The sequence below is a fragment of the Notolabrus celidotus genome, chromosome 4 (genome assembly GCF_009762535.1).
Source record: "Notolabrus celidotus isolate fNotCel1 chromosome 4, fNotCel1.pri, whole genome shotgun sequence".
Classification (NCBI taxonomy): domain Eukaryota; kingdom Metazoa; phylum Chordata; class Actinopteri; order Labriformes; family Labridae; genus Notolabrus; species Notolabrus celidotus.
The window spans coordinates 29,069,405-29,090,047 of NC_048275.1; the positions used below are offsets into that span (position 1 = coordinate 29,069,405).

Genomic DNA, 20,643 nt, shown 5'->3' on the forward strand with positions numbered 1-20,643 from the left:
CTGTGAAACTTCATAATCAAATCACAATCTGATGGCAGTTAGAGGTGTGACTGAACACTGTATCATGATTGTGAAAACACGCAGAAAAGACATTAGGTTTGTTTTGTTTTGACAAAAAGTAGTTTCCAGACTTTGTTCCATAATTAAGCTCATTAACTGTGGGATATGAAAAACTATGCAGTTAGATTTGTAGCTGGAGGAGAATTTGCTATTGGAGCTCAATATGGTTGTTGATTAGAAGAAGAAGATATACTTTTTTAATCCCTGTAGGGAAATTAAATGTTTTCACTCTAGTGATAAATCATGTTACACAAACATAGGCTGATATAAACACACATGCACCAACAAGATCCTATGGACATGCACTAATGGAGAGATGTCAGAATGAGAGGATTGCCATCAGACAGCTGCACCCGACTAGTTGGGGGTGCCTTACTCAAGGGCCCATTGGCAGTGCCCAGGAAATGAACTAGCACGTCTACAGCTACAAGCCCAACTTCCAATCTTGTTCCATACTGGGACTTGAACCAGCGACTCTCAAGAGCAACTACAGCTTCAACAAGCTGAAAATTCTAAAAGACAAAACAGAGTTGTTACACCCCAGCCTGTTAAGGGGAAAGGGAAGTAGCATGAAACCCAGTCATTTCAGGTGAACAAAGTTATTTATTACAAAAGAAGCAAAAATTGTGCAGATAACAAAGTGAGGCAACCAAAAGGAACAGTAGGTGCTGTGCAAAATAACTAATAAGTAATACTAAAAGAAGACTGTAAACTAGAGTTGGGCTCCATTCTTTCAAGCAAAACCTGATTATCTTACCTGTTAAACCAAACTAAACAACTACTGAACAGCACCCCTAGCCAGTGTTGCCAACTCTTCAGTAAGGAAAGTAGCGATTGGCTGTCCTAAAAGTCGCTAAATGAGAACGATACGTGCCTTTACATCAGTCTCCAAAAGTCTGAAATAACATCAGAAAAAGTAGCAGGATTTGTTGGTAGTCGCTTGAAAAAGAGTCGCTAGAGGGGTCTCAAAACTCGCTAAATATAGTGACAAAGTTGTTAAGGTGGAAACACTGCCCATAGCCTTGTGTGACTAACAGAGAAAAAACCTACATGAATGTGTCAGTATAAGCTAACAAAATCCTGGACCAGTTCAGGACAAGGGCCTCTATTACAGAACTCTTAGTTTTGACATCTACCACAAAGGCTACGATAGCACTACACGCTGCACCCACAAAAGGAGTAGGGCGTGGCTGAGGCCATGACATAGTTTAGTCCAATCATCAGAGGGAGTGCAACAGCTAATTTATTCTTCCTTAATAAATGAAAATAGATACATTTTAGACAATACAACCATCATACTGTCTAACCACATACTCCTACATGTTCTTTATATCGGGATTGGGGTTAAACAGTGCATCCACTAGAGGGCACCACTCAGTCAGAGCAACACTAAAACGGAGTCAAGGGCAGGGTAACCTTGAAAGAAGTATATATTATAGTTTCTAACTAACTCAAAAAATCTGTCCTAAAAAATTCCTCTAATTTTTGAAAGTGTCCTCCTTGGTTGTGTTTTTCTGGTCTGGCTTTAACTTTTCTCGACACCGCTCAGGACTGCCTTCACGTTTTCCAGTGGTACTGAAAAGTTTGGTCCTCAAGCTTCCAGAAAATGTGTAGAAATACAGACGAGATGACTAGAAGCCTTTTTCCGTATCAAATACGTATCAGACACAGAGCATGAATGAGCCTTAAGCAGACTCTTCTTCCTTCTGTGGAACTGAAAGACACTTTTGAAGTTGAATATGTTACCCTGAAGATACCCTCTGAGGCCTTTAAAATGAAAACGTGCTCTATGGGATTTGTAGAAACCATGATATTTAGAGCTTAGTCCACTCTGTGAGCCAAACAGGGTATAAAGCTCCTGCTCTTGTATTCATGTATCTGATGAAAAGGTGATGATGATAGAGACAGGTAAGATCGTCTGCTGGCTCCCTGCTGAGCTGCCGTTAACTTTGATCCTTTCCCTGATCAGACCTCTGACAGTGAGCTCAGACTCTTAACATATTCTCAGCGTGCTATCTCCATGCTAATGCTCAGCCTTCCCTCTGTGCTGTTGTTGTTCATGCTGATGCTTCCTGTTGATGTTGTTGTTGTTGCTGCTCTCCTGGTTCTCGTCAGGCACAGGAGGAAGTCTGAGGTTGTAAACTTAGTGTTTTTATTTCACACCTCCATCTTTCTCTCCCTCTCTCGCTCTCTCTCACACCCTCTCTTCCTGCAGCCTCGGCTCCTCTGCAGCGTCTGCAGCACACGCTCAGAAAACACGCTCAGTGTTAGGAAGAGAGTGTCTGAGCCTGAGAGGAAAAAAAGAGTACTTGGTACACTTATACCGCTTGAATATTTCCAGCAGTGTCTGATGTCATGTTGAATGTTGCTCAACTCTTTGATGAGGGCTTCTCATGACTCCAGCTTAAGCTTTTTCTTACGAGAGGAACTAAAGAGAGTGTGTAACAAGCTACAAAACATTGAAGTTCAGTCTATTAAAAACTCTACAGATTCTTAGAATGATCTGACACAAGCGACACGAGGTTCTGATTTTTCCCCTCCGTGTCCTGCCCTGCCCTGCTCAAGTGTACTGTAAGAGTGCCAGTGCATGCCAACTGCAACACACACACACACACACACACACACACACACACACACACACACACACACACACACACACACACACGTGCACACACACACACACACACACACACACACACACACACACACACACACACGCACACACACACGTGCACACAGCCTCACCCAAACGAATTAATTCACCAACTGGCTCTGACATTGTCACTCGTACAGATGAGGTTGTTTGACATGAACTCACACACTCTTCCAAGGCAAACAACACCAACTCACACATACACACACACACACACACACACACACACACACACACACACACACACACACACACACACCTATTACTGTGTAAGACAATCCCCTTGAGAAACAGAGTTTTTTGTGCATAAAGCCTCAGGAGGGAAATCACGTTAAGCGATGTGTGAAACCGCCGTAGAAAAGTAGATAAACTGAGAGCAGCTAAGATTTCCTATTATGTCCCGTTTGGGTGGGGATGTAAAGGCTCGACATCAGAGACCGGGCCGTCCCACAGAGAGGCCGCTTCTCGGTAAATAAAAGGAATTTGTCACTCAAGCTCCTAAACTATTAAATCTCCTCTAACACGGTCCAATCAGCAGCCTCTAATGTTCCCTCGCTGATTTCACACCTCTCTGAAGACCAAAAACTATCTGGTTCTCAACCCTGAACCTATGTGTGTCTACGTCTGTGTGTGTGTGTGTGTGTGTGTGTGTGTGTGTGTGTGTGTGTGTGTGTGTGTGTGTGTGTGTGTGTGTGTGTGTGTGTGTGTGTGTGTGTGTGTGTGTGTGTGTCATACTGTATACGTGGTGATAGGGGTCCATATACCTCCAGCCTCTCTTCCCATACTGGTAGTGTTTTGGCTGGTGGCTCTGAAAGCCTTTGAAGTGTCTGCTGTTATCTGGGTGTCAGCTGTGGTGAGGCTGGTCAAGGTACGGTGACAACACACTCACACACACACACACAACCTGTGCCTGTGTGGACAACTGGGGTCATTAAATGAAGTCATATGTTGTGTTTTCCCTTTGTTTGATGTGTGTGTCCTTCGCTCACACTTCCTTCTTCTCTTGCATACAATACTGAGTCTGAGACGGGCCTCTCAGCGTGTGTCTGAGAAACGTATATTGTTTTTATGTAAGTGATTCAATGTGGCAACACAAAAAATGTTCACATGACCAAATTCACATATGAAGGCGATCCATTTTCTGAATATGTAAGGAAGTTAAAGGGAGATTAACATGTCCCATCTTTTTATCATTAGGAAAAGGACAATCTTCCATTAACAGGCAGAAACCTTGAGCAGAACTAGACTAATGTTAGACAGCTATCTGCCTCGATCGAGTTGGGGTTAGAAAGGGGAATAGAGGAGATGAAGAGAGAGAGAGATGATTGTAGCTGCTGGAGTCAGACAATGGAGCTTAGGGACTCCAGAGAGGTCTATGGTTAGTAACTCTAATGTGACAGGGGGAGTTAAAGTAAGTGATAGGCAGAGAGAAGGGGATCCCAGTGTGTCAGTTCCCCCGGCCGTCTAAGCCTATTGCAGCAAAACTAAGAGCTGGTCCAAGCCTGAATCAGCTCTAACTATAAGCTTTATCAAAAAGGAAAGGTTTAAGCCTACTCTTAAAAGTAGAGAGGATGTCTGCCTTCCGGACCCTGCTCGGTCTTCCTAGTTCTAGTCAATACTCGAGCTGCAAAGTTTTGGACCAGCATTCTTACAATTTTAAACCCCAAAGTCAGACTTGAACTCAGGCTAACTGACAAAGGTAGCATAGAGCAGCAACCCCTGTATCCTAATGAAGGTTAAAGGTAATTATTTTTGTCAATGAAGTCTGGTGGGTTTGAAGAGTCACTGTGGCATCTGTTCCTGGTTTGAAAAACATATTACTTTAATCGGGCATATTTGCTATTAAGTGTCAAGGTGCAGCCATAACAGCCTGTTCCCCTGCTGTTAACCCATTGACACCCCAAAGCATTAGTCCCCAAAGGTAATATGAATACCCAAAGAGATGAAACAGATAGAGCACAGGTTTAGAAATACTCCCCCATGAGAGCAATGCCAGTACGTACTGCATGTGTTTGTGCATATTGGTGTATCGTGCAGAATAGTTTGAATCACACACCCTGATGATGGTTGGTTATATGAGTTATAGTGTCGTTTCCCAGAAGAGCATCCCGGCCCAGAGATGACACACATATCTTCACACGCAAACACACGCATACATGCACACACACTTAGTTTGGAATAATATATCCGCTCTGCATCATTTAGACTACACAGCTCCACAAGAAAGAAAGCCAGTGGTGGAGATTCCTGGTAAACAACTGATTTCTAACAGTGTGTTCTGTTCAGCCATGAATTTATTTCAGTTTCAGCTTTAGTCAAACTTTTTATTTATTTATTTTGGATACAGGAAACACTCCGATAAGAGGGATGATTTAGTTCCCTTCATGCCAGCACTTCACACAGTTTTACATAGACGGGGTCCATAAGTGTACATCCCCTCATGTATAAACCTGTATAAACTGTACATGGCACCTAATCTGTGAAACAGTAGTTTACTAACTGAAACAAAAACTCCACGTGACCCGTACTCTGTGAATAATGTGTCAGCCGCAGAGACAGAAACAGCCTCAGAGCTGCAGCTTGTGTGCAGGTTTGTTTCCTTGAGGAACGTCCTCCACCTCAGCACTGTGAATATGACTCATTGTTTTACTAAGTGGATATTTACACATTGATCAATTATTTTGTAGGGAATATCTTACCATTAGTTTCTTTGAGGTAAAGCTATCAGCTACTTTCGCTTGCAAAATATGGCCTATTTTGTTTTAAAAGACATAGACCAGATAATAAACATATATTATTCACTTTAAAGACTACATCATCTTAGAGACACCAGTTGCAGTGTGATTGAAAAAAACAGCCACCAGGTTGTGGATTTCTCAGCTGAAAATAATTTTAATGAGGCCGGCCACTTAAAGGAAAAATATTTTTTGGGTGAGTCCATCCATCCATCCAATTTCTTCCGCTTATCCGGGGTCGGGTCGCAGGGGTAGCAGTCCAAGCAAATTGACCCAGACATCCCTCTCCCCGGCAACACTTTCCAGCTCCTCCTGGGGAATCCTGAGGCGTTCCCAGACCAGGCGGGAGATATAATCCCTCCACTGTGTTCTGGGTCTACCCCGGGGCCTTCTCCCAGTTGGACGTGCCTGGAACACCTCTAAAGGGAGGCGTCTGGGAGGCATCCTTATCAGATGCCCGAACCACCTCAGCTGACTCCTTTCGACGCGGTGGAGCAGCGGCTCTACTCCGAGCTCCCTCCGGATGTCCGAGCTCCTGACACCCTTCGCAGAAAACTCATTTCAGCCGTGAAGTAATTTGAGACTATTGCGAAATATCTACGTTTTCCAATGCCTTTGTATCAAGCAATGTTATTATTCCCCTTGTTCCAGTTATGACGCACCAATCATAGCTAATCTCCAATCCTCTGTCCTGATTGGTTAAGGGGCGGCCCCTACTACGTCCTCCGATTGGTTATGAGTCTGGCACTATCATGACTGCACACGCTGATCTGTGTGGGGGGCTAAGAGGAAATCTAGTTGGGAGGGATAATGTTGACATCCCTCTCTCTGAACAGAAGTTTACTCAGTGACTACCAACAATAGTCTTCAACAGGTACAATCAAAAAATACTTATCAAGGTGGATAAAGTTCACATGAACTTTTCTTTTAATAAAATCAGAAAAATAAGTTTAGGTCATATAGAAAAATAACTTAACCCTTTAAAGAGCAGACTGTAAACATGCATGGGAACATCAACATTGATTCTTGAGCAAGAGGAATGTGAACAGACCTCTCAGCCTAAATACCAGCACCTATCCAAGATGATTTATAAAATGGCAAAAGAGACAGTTAGCTTCATGATGTTTGTTTTTTCTGAAACATTAACTCTCAAGAGGAACTTAACGTGTGACAAAACTAAGCTTAACTTGCTAGCATGTGATCGCGCTAAAGATAATAAAAAGAAATGTCTGAGTTGGATTTTAAACTTCATACAAAACAAAAACTTCTTCACAAAACATTACAGTATTAACATCAGGTTAATAATAAACTATGACGTTTTTAGCAGTTAGCTGTTAGCTATACACCTAAAGATTTTGAAAGGATAATTTCTGGAGTGATAGCATGCTACATGTTGTGTTTAACAACATATTTTATGAGTCATTATGCACAATAGCTGAGTGACATTGAATTCAACCAATTCCTTGCTAACATTAGATTTAGCCTGTCTTATTTCATCATGTAATCCTATCAGATGGTAATACTAGCATAGAAGTGGATGGATGCTAACATTAGCTTCTGTCTAACAGTAGCTATTGACTTAACAGTCGACTTAGCTGCACTTTCAGTAAGAAGCTAGCAACTGCCTGTGCCGCTGTGATTTCAACCATGTAACATGTTAGCAACACTATAACAGCTCCTAAATGTCTCACTCTGAGTATGATACCTGAGGTAAAAAGCCTCTTTATGAATAAGGTGTTCATATTTTTTTATATGCATACATCTTTAAGTCAAATAACATCATATACAAACACTTGATCACTCAATTGAATTAGTCATTTTTGTTACATAGCATCTTATTTATGCAAAGTTTAGGTCTTTGTGAGCTGTGTGATAATATTGCATCTCAGTTTGGTTAACCACAAGTTTAAATCTGCCTGCAGTAAAAACTCATGTGAGATGTTTTTACTAAATGCTGGTATGACCCTTTCCTGGAGTGTTGTATCTCTGACCTCTTACCTCAATATGAGCTCGAGCAGACCTCCCAGGTCAGAGGTTATGTGTTCATCCCAGAGTTTAGCCTCAGACTAAAGGTGAAACACCCATAAGTTCAAACAGTGCTCAGCTGACCCAGTCACCTCCTGACCTGTCCTCTGTGATGGAAGCTGTGTGGGTATAATAAGGGTGAGGGAGAGGACACACACACCTGCACCAGAGGCTGTTTGTTATTTGGACAGAGATGATTATTCCTCTTAGGAGATTCTTCTTTCTTGTATATTCTGTGTCTGCTCTGCTTTTTGTATGGCTTTATTGTAACACAGTCTCACTCTGTGCTCTCCTCTGCCCTCAGGTTTGCCAGGTGTGTCTGTATGTCCTCCTGCAGCCCTGGACTCAGGCGTGGGTCTCCTCTGCCGGCTGTTTGAACTGTGGGGGCAGGTTCCAGCGGGGGTCCTGGCTCTGACAGAGTGGCTACTGGGAGATGAAGAGGGCGGTGAAGCGGCGGAGGAAGCCTCCAGTCTGGTGAGAATCTGTCTTTAGTTTTCAAAGTGACCTCGATGAAGATACAAACTGACAGCTAATAGTGTTACACTCAACTCTGAGAACATCACAAACAGAACAGAAAGAGTGTGAGAGATATAAACCAGATCATTCAGTCACACATTTATTTTCTGATGGTGCAACAGGAACTGTGACGATGTAACAAACAGGGTGTCTAAATGTCTAAAGGTGTTTGGTGTGAGTTTGCGTATTTTCTTAACTCATGTTTCTTAACTTCTATTTTGCTTGTGACCAGGATGAGGAGGAGTTTCTGTTCGAGAAGGGGGATCTGAACCTGTGGGCAGAGCCGGTCCAGTGGGTGAAGCTGCTCCACAGACACCTTGACTCCCTCATCCTGGTTCTAAAGCAGGCCCAGGCCCCGAATATCACAGATCCAGACCAGCTCTACCAAATCCAAACACTAGCGACTCAGGCCAAAGTCCAGGCACTCAGCTCCAAACAGGCCCTGGACTCCCTCCCTGCTCTGCCTCAGTTCTCCTGCACCATGGAGCATGCCCGGGTGCTGCTGCAGCACCAGAGGGCCACCCTGGTTCTGGATCTGCTCGAAAGGCTAAAGTAGCAAGCTAGCTTGTTTTTAACCTAGTGTAAAACCATTTTTTGAAACTTGGGCCTTAATCTTTAAGAATTTGGCAACATTTATTTTACAGAAGGAAAGGACTAGTCCAAAGTAAGACTAGTGGAAAGATTTCTATAACGTGCAGCAGTGAAACAGGCCATGATGGCTGCAGTGTAATCTCTTCTCTTCTACCTTGCAGTCCCCTAAACCTCAAACTGACTCTGAACTGAGTTAAACCATGTGATTTTGTGTCGTCAGTGTTTAAACACAATATGTTTGTCACACAAAATGTCACAAACTATAATTAAGGCAGCTTTGTTTATTCAGTGAGGTGAAATTAAGTGTTTTTGTCAATGGAGTCTGGTGGCTTTGAAAAGAATCTGAGCTTTGGTGCAGATTAAAAAAAAACTTTAAATATTGTACTTTCATTGATGAGGATTACATTGCAGCCATTTAGCCTTTGCAGGGATCAGGTTTAAAATGTGCAGAATTTGACTTAAAGTCTTAATTTTTCAATAAGTAAAAACTTAAAAATATTCAACTGAATGACACAGGACCACAGACTGGCTTTGTGGTCGAGTCCTCTGAACATCATATTAAGGGAATGAAGAAACATCAGGAATTTTTTACTCTTGTTTGTCTCTCACTTTGTTTTACAAATGTTCCTCATTGATTATTAAATGTGTTTTTAATTATGATAACTCCTTTTCGATGTCTTTTTTCACCAAACATTACGTCTGAAATGAGCTTTCTCTGCTCCAGTGTTTGAGACTTAAATTTGACTGTCTGTCTTTTGACATACACGTGGCCAGTATTAGCTCTGTGTGGGGAAATCTTCCGGCTGTCTTTAACAATAACCGAGTCATTAACAATAATTCAAACAACACTTGAGCTCTGTCCTCTTATCAGTCTGAATGTGTCACACGACAAACTCCTAACAGCGTCAGTATTGAGTCCTCGGTTTCTTTCTGTTCCCTGAACGTCTCACAGGGATTTAGAAGTCTGAACAAAACAACTCAGCGCCTAAAGCTTCAAGTCCAACTTCAATGGAGTGATTGTGCAGCGAGACTAACTTTATGACCGCCGCATGGGATTCTGAATGCAAGTGTTTCTCTGACACGTCACCAAAGTTGTATTTCAGCGTAAGCTCTGACTCCTACTGTATGTTTATACGAGGTGTGATTTTCCTGTGATATTTAATTTACTGCACGATTCTTCCCTTTGGACTGTGTTTTATGCTTCCCTCTACTTTTCCTGCTTATGTAATTAGGAGGACGGCACAATGGACTACTGTCCTCCTGTGTGTGTGCATGTTTGTGTGTGTGAATGTGTGGACCCGCTCCCTCCCTGGTAGCCATGTTCCCTGTTACAGTAAAAGTGACGTAATGTTTGGGAACAGCTCGACATCCCCCAATAAAAAGCGGAGTGCTGTGATGGGCGAGCGGTTTCTGTGGACGAGAACATGTTCGAGGGATTTCTCAGGAACCTGGCCGTGTCTGTCCTTCACATTAAACTATTTATCTCAGCTCATGGAGCACAAATAGTCCCGGGGCAGCCCTCAGACTAATTTTAGGGTTGGTTGTAGTAGATTCCAGCCTCTTATGTCACTTGTTTTTCGCCTGTTGCTATTTTTCTCTTTTCTCTTCTTCTTCCAACCAAACTATTCTGTACTTAAGAGAATCGTGTCACAGAAAGAAAAATCACTCTTATAACCACTCTTTCAATTATGATCCGTTATGGAAAAGACTTAATGGTTACCAGTGTCGCACAAACCTTCAATTTCAAGTGATATGTGTTGCCCAGAGTTTTTACACCCTCCTGACCAAAATATCTGCCTGCACTGCTCGGATACAGAGTCCCGTCCTGAGCTGCTGCCAGCGCTGCGATCTTTCCACTGTGGGTTTTTAAAACCTGACACAGCTCCAGCAGCACAGTGGAGCACTTCTGACATTTTCATGTGAACATTTTGCCATCCTGGAGAGCTTACATCACGCTGAGACAGGGCAGCTTAACTGCTACCACACTGCACTCTGTGACTGCACAACATCCCAAAACATGGCGGCTTCCGTGTGAAAACAGGAAACAAACATGGCAGTGACATTATGAGAGCTGAGTTTATGGTTGTGAAGCTTTTACTTAACCAGGATCACATCAAGAACATCTCATACTAAAGAATCAAGTTTTTTGTCAGGTAGCTTTTCAAATAAAAGGACTTTTGTGTTCTGTAGGTGTTACAATACTTCTTTATTACCTCAAAAAAGTACAAGAAATTGGAAGAAGTTAATGATACTCCTACTGCCAATAAATATTTAAAAAGTATAGAATAATATCAAAAACATTACTACACTATATGTAATAAAATAAATGTGCAGAAATAAGCAAAGAGTGGACAAAAGATTGTGTGTTTACAGAGAAAAACAGGAATACATGACAACAACAACAACAACGAGTCGCAACAGTGTATTCTCAACCTAACACAGAACTGAGTCACAATAAAAGGATTATCTGAACAAAGACATCCTGCTCTTATCACATTGTATCATATTTATGTCTCTTTGTAGGCCTGTCTGTTTTTAATATTGCCTTATCTCTGTCCAGCAGGGGGCGCCTCAGTCTCTCCCAGTCAGTTCCCTCTCTCTCCTCTTGGGGGCAGTGTTGCTCTGCATCAGCGCTGGAAAACCACATTCCTGCAGTCTGAGGAAAAACAAGTCAGGGAGGAACTCTGGAAGAGAGCTGCAGAAAGATTTAGAGTTAACTCTTCACAATGACTCATGTTTAGTAGAGAGAGGTTTATAATCTACATGTTAAAGTTTGGTTTAAAGAACAAAAACAAAAGTAGGTCATTAAGTTTCCATGTGTGGACTACAGGGAGTTGCTGTTGCTCTGTGGATTATGCAATCGGTGGATGCTAAAAATTGTTGTGCACTCTGCCTGGACTCCTCTGTGCTCATACTTGTGGTCTCACCCCGTCCACAGGGAGAGGGGGGAGGGAGAGGGAGACAGAATTTCCTTCCATTACAAATACATGTGTCAGCTCCCAAACGTGCTGAGGGTGGCCTGTCACCGGACGGTCGCTGGTTTGAACCCCGGAGGCTTTGATTTAAGTTTTGAGGTGTGAGGGATAACTTTTTTCTGTTCCGTGTGGAGCTTTAGAGCAAACTCTCCAACTCACTGCATTTTGCTGTGTGAGAGCAGCTTTCATACTAGTTGATGTTTCCACATTCTTTCTCAGCAAGAGACAGCCTCAAAACGCAAAACCAACTTCCACAAAATTGGTTGTGATTAAAAGAAAAAAGTTTTGAAGGGGGGAGGACGAGGGGAGAGGGGGGGGGGTGCTGGAGTTGGATTTCAAGGCGTGGTGTTGAAGTATAGGCGGCCAACCGGTGAATGGAAGTTTTCCCCGGTAGGAGGGGAGGAGGCGGCTCCTTCCAAAAGTTTGCACCGACTTGAGCTCGCCCCTCCCCGGCCGCCTCCGCGCATTTATACGCAGGCAATCAGGCAGCGGTGCACAGTGAAGCACTCTGGTTCAGCGCTTCTCGAGGGGAGGAAATATAGCCACCTACAATCCAACAATACAAACCTGACCCCCCTTTCTCCTTCTTCTTCCACGGACTAAAGCTGCACATTAACTTTTAAAGCAACTTTTCCACAACCAAAACCAGTCGTGGCACTAATTACAGCTCGTCGCATACAAGGATCCGACTCGGTCCTCTATGAAAGAGGGAGTGCGGCAGCAAACTTGGGGAAAAGAGATGTCTGCGACGGTTTTGTCCGCTTTCTACGACATTGACATGCTTTACAAGGTAAAAATCGAATCGTTTGAGTTGTTCTGTTTGCATTCAGGCTGAAGATGAATTTGCAGCGTAAACTTTAGCGCAGTTGAAGTTCACATGCAACAAGTTGCAACGCTGCAGGAGAAGTTTTCTTGAACGCACCATGTGTTTAGTATAGTTAGACAATCTGTGCTAACTCGTGTCTTTTTTGTCCCTCATCAGGATAAAAGCATGAACATGAACGCGCTCCACATCAACAGCATGTTGGATAAGAAAGCGGTGGGGGCTCCGGTCACCACTCCGGGCTCCGGCGGCGCCTTCACGCCAGGATTTTTCCGCAGAAACTCAACCAGCAACGTGGAGGCGATGAACAACGGCAACAAATACTCCGTGGGCTCCTACGGAAGCCTTAAGGAGAACTCACCGAGCAGCACCAGCAGTGCCACGGCTCTTATGAACAAGGAGAACAAGTTCCGCGATCGCGCCTACAGCGAGAGCGGAGAGCGGGGCGTGCTGCAGCAGAAGCCCGGCTCACAGATCAACTCCACCCGCTACAAGACTGAGCTGTGCCGGCCCTTTGAGGAGAACGGCTCCTGCAAGTACGGGGAGAAATGTCAGTTTGCTCACGGCTACCATGAGCTCAGGAGCTTGTCCCGCCACCCCAAGTACAAAACAGAGCCATGCCGCACTTTCCATACTATCGGCTTCTGCCCCTACGGTCCCCGCTGTCACTTTATCCACAACGCCGACGAGCGCCGGCCCGCTCCAGCCGCTAACGCCAACATGCAGGAGCCCCGGTCAGCCCGCGAGCTGTGCGGCTACAGGGACGTCCTCCCCCCGCAGCAGCTTGGATTCACCCAGAGAGACAGACCAAAGCTCCACCACAGCCTCAGCTTCTCCGGCTTCTCCACCCACCACGGGCTCGAGTCTCCCCTACTTGATAGCCCCACGTCCCGGACCCCTCCTCCGCCCAACACCGCATCCTCCTGCACCTCTGCCTCCAGCTTCTACGAGGAGGTTATCTCCCCCAACTCCATGTCCTGCATCAACAGTGCCTTCAACTTTCCTGGACAGGACCTTAAAGCCTTACTGGCTCCCCTGGCTGTGCACACCCCCAGCTACACCAACAACCACTCCACCGGAGCCTACTACGGGAACGTGCCGGGCAGCGTGTGCCCGCCCTCCCCTCCCGCCTACAACATGAGCCACCTGCAGGCGCTCCGCCGCCTCAGCGAGTCTCCGGTGTTCGAGCCTCCTCCCAGCCCGCCAGACTCGCTGTCTGACCGGGAGAGCTATGCGAGCGGGTCCCTCAGCTCTTCCGGGAGCCTCAGCGGCTCCGAGTCCCCGAGTCTGGACGCTGGAAGACGGCTGCCTATCTTCAGCAGGCTGTCGATTTCTGATGACTGAGTCAGTTTGTTTTCACTCGGGATTACGGACGGTCCGGCAGGGTGGTGGAGGACCCGAACCCCCCGAGTCCTCCGTCTCTTTTCAGCAGAAACCACCCTTCCGAAGTGCCTTTTGAGCAAGACATTGAGTCCCTGGCAGCTCCGGGGGTGCTGACCCTGCTCTGACCTCCCTGGAGGGGGGCACGAGGAGAGAAACAGGGATCATAAAGCTTCAACAGTTAAAGTGTCCTTGACCTGGCATTAGTTCAGTATCTGTCTTTCTTTTCTGTGTATTATACCTGTATTAAAGTTAGATAGCCAACAGAAGGCATTCCATCAGTGCCTTGCCCCAGGGCTGCGGCAGCCCCTACCCGTGGTCCACACTGTTTCTGGGATTAGACGTGTGGCCGACATGACTTGACAAGTAAAGAGACTGTAAGCAGTTTTCAGATTTCCTCCATCCTGCCAAGAAAATGCCTTGATGACTCAAAGTAACATTTTTTCTTTATCAGTGTGTTTTTTTTCTTCTTTTCCTTCTTCCATTCCAACATTATTCCTCCTCCAGCGCCACCCAGTGGTCCGTTCGGTTAGTGTAGTGTGTTGCTTGGTTAAAGCACTCTTGAGTTGGGTTTGTTCGGGGAAATCACTGCTGATGGTTGAATATCTATTTTTTTAGCTGTTTTTGAGTGATTGACATAGCTGTGCATAACTGGCTATGGACTATTTAACTTATTTATTATCTTGTGAAAAAAGTATAGGCTACATTGGTAATTTGTGTCCATACTGTATTTATCAAGTATGATGAAGCAATAGATCTATATTCTTTTATGTTTAAATTATGATCGCCATTATTAATCTGCATAAAGTGGAGTGTATGTTCTTTTCACAGTAATATATATATTTTGTTTTTTCTCCTTTTTTGTAACTTCACTTGGTTATTTTTATTGTAAATGAGTAAAAAAAATCTTAATTTAAGAGAACGTATGTGATATTTATTTCATTAATTTTGTTTCCTTGTTTACGTTTATTAAAAGAAAAGTTTGCGTGATTGCTGTTCGCTCGTGTGTCAGTGCTAAGAAGGCTTTTTTTTTTTGAGGATCCCCATTTTGCTGTTTTTTTGGTAGAATGTATAAACGATGTGGTTGTACAGACCGTCCAAACTTCTTTTGTTTAGATCAGACGTCAGTGACAAAGAACCCAAGTCAATAAATTAACCAAAAAGTATTTTTGTTTTCTGTGTTTGCACGAGGTCACACTGTGATTCCAGCCACGTGCTAAAGAATGTAGCATCCTTGTGCCCCAGTATTATTGTGTAGTGCCTATGGGGTTCACCATCTTGACATGCCTTAAAATTAACCAAATAAAGTATTTTTCCTACATGGCATCTTTTATACACACGTTGAACTGAATGTAGAATTGAATCTATTTTCAAAGGTTGTTACCACTCAGACTCTGACAGAAACAGCCGTAACCTTTCTAAACCCCCATTCCTCTTATTTTCATTTCTTTTTGCTGTTTTCTTTTTTTCATATTGAGATGTAGTGTGAGCGTTAGCTGAGAGGGAAGTGGATGAACACGTTTGGTTTGTACATAGTAGGTACAGGGGGAAGCGCACTATGTACTTTTGACTACTTTATCAGAAGTAAAGCTTTTTGAATGTAACAAAAAACGGACAAAAAGACAACGAGAGTTGTGCTATTTTGGGGGGAGTCAGTTCACTACAAATCCAGTGTGAGACTGTTAACTTTGTACTGTACATTTTTGTAGTTCTCCCAATAAAAATCATTTTGAAAAAGCTTCAGACTGTCACTTCTTCTACATGTGAGCAAGCATGCTGCATTCATGTGCTGGCAGAAAAATTGAGAAAACATGCTCCAGGTTAGGAAGGTTGGATGCGTTTCCGGCCAGCATACTCTGTACCATATTCTTTAGAAATATGGACAACAAAAGTAAAATTTGGGATGATCGCAAGGAACACCTTTATCTTTTTTATATAAGCCCAGATGTAAGAAGGTAACATCAGGTCACAGGGAAGTGACATGTTGGTTAAGCACTTAAACACAACACATCTTTTGTGATGTGCATGTTTCCACATTAGGGCTGATGATGCATCCTGAACATGTGACAGCATGTTAACATGCAACAGGTCGACAACATCTCATCAAACAAACAAGCAGAGCTGCAGGAAGTGTCACAGTTCTGTTCCTCATCTTATTCGCAGAAACACATCAGATGTTACAGATCAGCTTCTGTCCTCTTTCTGCAGTGGAAAAGTTTGCAGGCGGAGGGACGGCGTTGCACTGAGCCCCGGCTGCCCTGTGACGCTGCTTAACACAGCCCAACTCAGCTCCAAGCCCTCTGTTTGGTCCCTTGCACCAGATATCAGCCCCTGATCCTCAGTTTACAGAAAAATCAGTGACCGATTCGTTTCCAGAGACCCGGAACTCCTCAGAAACAAAGGAGGGAGAGAGCTGTATGTGGGCCCTGTGCGGTATGAATATGACCCTGAATGCACCACAGCACACACTGACAGCCCTGAATGTAACATTACATAATGTGTAATGTTCTGCTCTAAACATGGAGTGATGAACGATATGTCTGCACCGTCTGAGGAATGAGGGCTGGAATTTTGAAATGGAAAATGTGTAGGATCCCAGAACCAAGGGACCAGATCAATCTGAGTGTCTGGATCCATGTTACAGGGCAGATTGTAATCTTTAATACAGTGTGTGGTGTGTAGTACCCGGTAAACCAGGCTGTGCTGTTAAGAGCTATCAGTTAAAGTACATACAAACTAAATTTAAGGAAATATTAAGACTGTTTACTGAATGTACTTATGTAAGCATGTAAACAGTTTGTATTACGTGTTGAAGTCCTGTCTGTTCAGGACAAATAACTATTTTGAAACATGTTATTTATAGTGGGTCAGAGTATCTAATGGTTTCCAATCTAATGGTCAGGACAGTCAAAAGAGCCACAAGATAAGTCTGAGGAGTCATGAGGTGGTTAACAAAACAAGAAAATAATCATATTTGTGCACCCATAAATAATATAATTCAATTTATAATTTTTGTTATTTAAAGCTCCTCTGAGGAATGCTTGGTTCATTTCAATGTTGGCAACCTCTTTGGACAAACTGGTACCTCTTATGTTTTTACTACTTTTGTTCTGTACTTGTATGTTGTGTTTTTTAATTACACTTTTCATTCTGCTGTTTTCAACAGTCAAATGGAGCGCTCATCACACACTTTTGCTGTTGAAAACGTAGATAAAGACTGTTTTGGCAGCAAGTAATTAACCACTTCATCTGTCACCAACCCCTCTGCAGCAGTTTCAGGCATTAAAACAATAACATACAAATAATATATCTTTTCGATAATGGTCTCATTTGATTTTGTATCCCATGAAGAGGTTACAGTGTTAATATCAGTCCTCACAGGGGCTTTACAGGAGGCCATCTGAGGAAAGGAAGTCTCTTTGATGGAAAACTTGAGATGAAGAACTACAAGTACAAGTTTGACTAAGCCTAAAAGCTTCATGCAACTGTATTATAAAGTTATAATATTAAACCCCAAAAGCACTTAAAGTGGCAAGTACAAATGAGTTGGGTCTAAAGGTTCAAAATTTTTACTAAGACGTGTTGAGAGGACATGTAGAGTAGCCTTCACTTTAAGGGTTATCTATATTTTACACATGGACACTCTTGGTGGAGGGGTGTACATTAATTATCAGACAGTTATTTTAGATGTCTGTCAACATTACAGACAAGATAACATCAGAGAACCACCTTTTAACTAAAGAGGAAGATGTTCATTTTACTGGTAAACCACTCTTCAAAGCCACCAGACTCCATTGAAAAACAGTAAATTGAGCTCACAGGACACCTGCTGACTCATATATCTTAATGTTGCTTGTTATACTTATATTGGGTTCGATCTGAGGTTTGAAAAAACACCTAAAACATCAGAGATTTACTATCATACAAATATCGTACTGATATTGAGACAACGGCAGACCAGCATCTCCTGTGTTCAGTGAGGTAAAATGACTGTTTTTATCATTGGAGTCTGGTGGCTCCAAACAGAGGGCCATAACTTCTATTCTTCCTTTTTAACTAAAGTTCCATCCCTGATCAGTATCATTATTATTATTATTTTTATTATTATTTTATTATTTTATTATCATTTTTATTATTTTTATCATTATTATCTAAACCATTGTTTTAACATGTATTTATTTATCTTATTTATTTATTGTGTTCACCTGATCTCGTTAACTCTACCTTATTTTTAACTTTTATTTCCACTCTTACTTATTTTATTAATTTTACTGTGTTGATTTTCTTTTCTTTTTTAAGTATTTCTTATTTTTTCATGCCTTCTATAATTCTACCATCGCTGTTGTTTTCTCACTGTCTGTTACTCTGTGAAGCACTTTGGGCTACATGTTTCTATGTATGAAAGGTGCTATATAAATAAAGTTCAGTTGATTTGAGTTGAGTTGATAGGATCTTCTCTGTAATGTTTTCAGACACTTGAAATAACAGTCAGAGCCTTTCTTGGTAAGTTTTGGTGGGCAGACGATTGAGGATTTTGTTGCTGTGATTACAGTCTGTTTCACTGCTGCAGGCTGACGAAATCTAATGCAACAAATACAAAATGTGAGCCTTTTAGTCATTTAGAACCCAACATATGTAAACAATAGGGCACAGTTTAAGGTATGATACTTGATTAGATGTACATTTCAACATAACATGAGAAGTCTGTAGATGTCACAACCGAGTGTGCTTCAATCCACCTGAATCAACCGTCCATGTTGCTCTGCCAATGATTGTTTTAGTTACCTCTTGTTTTGGGTGATATCACTGTGGGCTGAGGTCAGACAGGCGGAGGTGGATGTATCAGTCTGGGAAGTGAACACCAGTCATTAACCCATAACTGATTAACCCTGCAGCTGTAAATGTGTCCCTACTATCAGTCATTGAGCTGGTAAAACAGGGACACGACTGAATTTTGCAACCCAGCGCCTGCAGCCCTGACAGAGGGTCACATTCGCTCATGTCTAGACCAAATAAAATCCTGGCCTATATTTCAGAGAGAAGCCTCTGTTCTTGTGGTGCCTCCTTTTTTAAAAGTCTTTCACAGAAGTGTTTTCTGCAGGCTGTTCTGTGAAGTTATCAGCTGCAGCAAGAGTGTAAGAAAATAAAGGAGCTGGAGTCATGTGGTGCCGGAGTTCACGCCAAGATAAGTGCGGCTGATAAGAGCCGGCAAATATTTACCGTGTCCTCAGGATTTCATAATGAAGTGTTTATCAGAGCAGAGCCGGAGGGCCTCACAATGAGCCGGGGCCCGCCAAGTCCCAGACATGTACCTGAGACACAGTGTGAGTGTGGGAATGTGTGTGTGTGTTAATGTGAGTGTGTGCACCTGACTTAGTGCATCAATCAACACATATAGTGTTTGATAAAGTGTTTCCATATATATTATGTCTATAAAAGATTTCAATAAAAGGATGTATGCTGTATGTATTTTTATGTGCGTGCGTGCGTGCGTGCGTGCGTGCGTGCGTGCGTGCGTGCGTGCGTGCGTGCGTGCGTGTGTGTGTGTGTGTGTGTGTGTGTGTTTGTGTTTGTGTGTGTGTGTCCTGGTTAATGGATCTGGAGCTCCTACAATGAAAGGAAACGCTCTCTGACTTGTGATTAGAGCAGGAAGAGTCGTGCTTCCTGGCCACCACCCATTTCCACCTCTTCTTCGTCCTGCTGTTTTTCCTCCTCCTCCCCCGGCAGCTTCCCCTCTCCTCTGTAGTGTTCACCTTCTAGAAGTTTCTATTTGTGTTCCCCGGGTGCACGGGGAAGCTGAGCTTGTCCTGGTATTGTTTTGGCATGCTCAGCCCAGACCCGGGGTCAAGTAGTAACATCACATGCTCCTTAAACTTTGTTTAAGCTGACATGGATGAGTGGTGGTTTATTACTTATAAAGTGGACTTTGAGTTAAACACAGACCAGGTTTAGACTGCATTTGATCATCTAAATCTATCACACAACTAATAAAGTACAGGATAAATAAGAAATGTAATGTTTTTAAGAGAAAATGCATTTGGGGCAGTAACCATCATTAAAACGTGTTAAAAATCACCCTGATTCTCATAAGGTACATCCATTTTTTTCATATGCACCCAACTATTTGCTTTTTTTTAACTGGTCTGCAATGAATCTCAAGATGTGCCAGGCCACAGTGGCTTCAGAAAAGAAGGATGCATTTATCAGTCACATTTGAGGGAGCCTTTAAAATTTTGCAAGACTTTGACAAGCAGTTTGAAGAAATCGATCTTGATATGCACCCTTCAATGGATGCAGCCCCTGCATTGGGACATTGCTAATATTTATGACGAGACTCTCTCTAACTTCATTCGTAATTGAACAAATAATCTGCTAACTGTTCCATGGGTTATTTATTATTGTCAGAATTCATTTAAGCTACAAAACAATGGTTTAAGTTTACAAAAAGAAAATGATTTGGGTTTAAGTAAGAGCCTAAATACATGAAAAAAACAACGTATCTTATTCAACATATCTGACTCATCCATCTCTCTAAATCACGCCCAAGTGCAGGTTTTAGTGCTCTTCAAAGTACGTTAACTAATTTAAAATCAAAAGTTGCAGGACAGAGTCCTGAGGGATACCTGCAGACTCATATTTTGAAGTTGGGCTTGTTTAATCATGAAGAATGACAAGTTTCATTTCCAAAGTGAAAGTAAAGTCATTTAATCAGGGGTAACCCCCTAAAGACCCCCTCCCATGCTTACACTGAGTCATTGCTGTCATAAATCAGTGAGGAACTCCTGAAAGTCCCCTCTGTTTGTTTCCTGTGATCGTCAACTTAGACACTGCTCTGTCCTCATAAAGAAACAATGTGTGTGTGTGTGTGTGTGTGTGTGTGTGTGT

General features: G+C 42.8%; 2 protein-coding genes across 3 annotated transcripts in view; both read left to right on the forward strand.

The window, feature by feature from the left end:
* The window catches only part of thada (THADA armadillo repeat containing), a 135,652-nt gene extending 126,409 nt beyond the window's left edge, over positions 1-9,243 (forward strand). For both annotated transcript variants that reach the window (XM_034681583.1, XM_034681584.1), the window contains exons 37-38: positions 7,778-7,947; positions 8,222-9,243. In XM_034681583.1, the coding sequence (XP_034537474.1) occupies positions 7,778-7,947; positions 8,222-8,545 (494 nt within the window). In that variant the 3' untranslated portion in view covers positions 8,546-9,243. The remainder of the gene's footprint in view (positions 1-7,777; positions 7,948-8,221) is intronic.
* A 1,955-nt stretch (positions 9,244-11,198) lies between these two features.
* Positions 11,199-15,496, forward strand: zfp36l2 (zinc finger protein 36, C3H type-like 2). Its single transcript, XM_034681602.1, has 2 exons — positions 11,199-12,345; positions 12,538-15,496. Exons 1-2 carry the CDS (start codon positions 12,256-12,258, stop codon positions 13,720-13,722), a joined length of 1,275 nt encoding a protein of 424 aa, XP_034537493.1. The 5' UTR covers positions 11,199-12,255; the 3' UTR covers positions 13,723-15,496.
* The last annotated feature ends 5,147 nt before the right edge of the window (positions 15,497-20,643 follow it).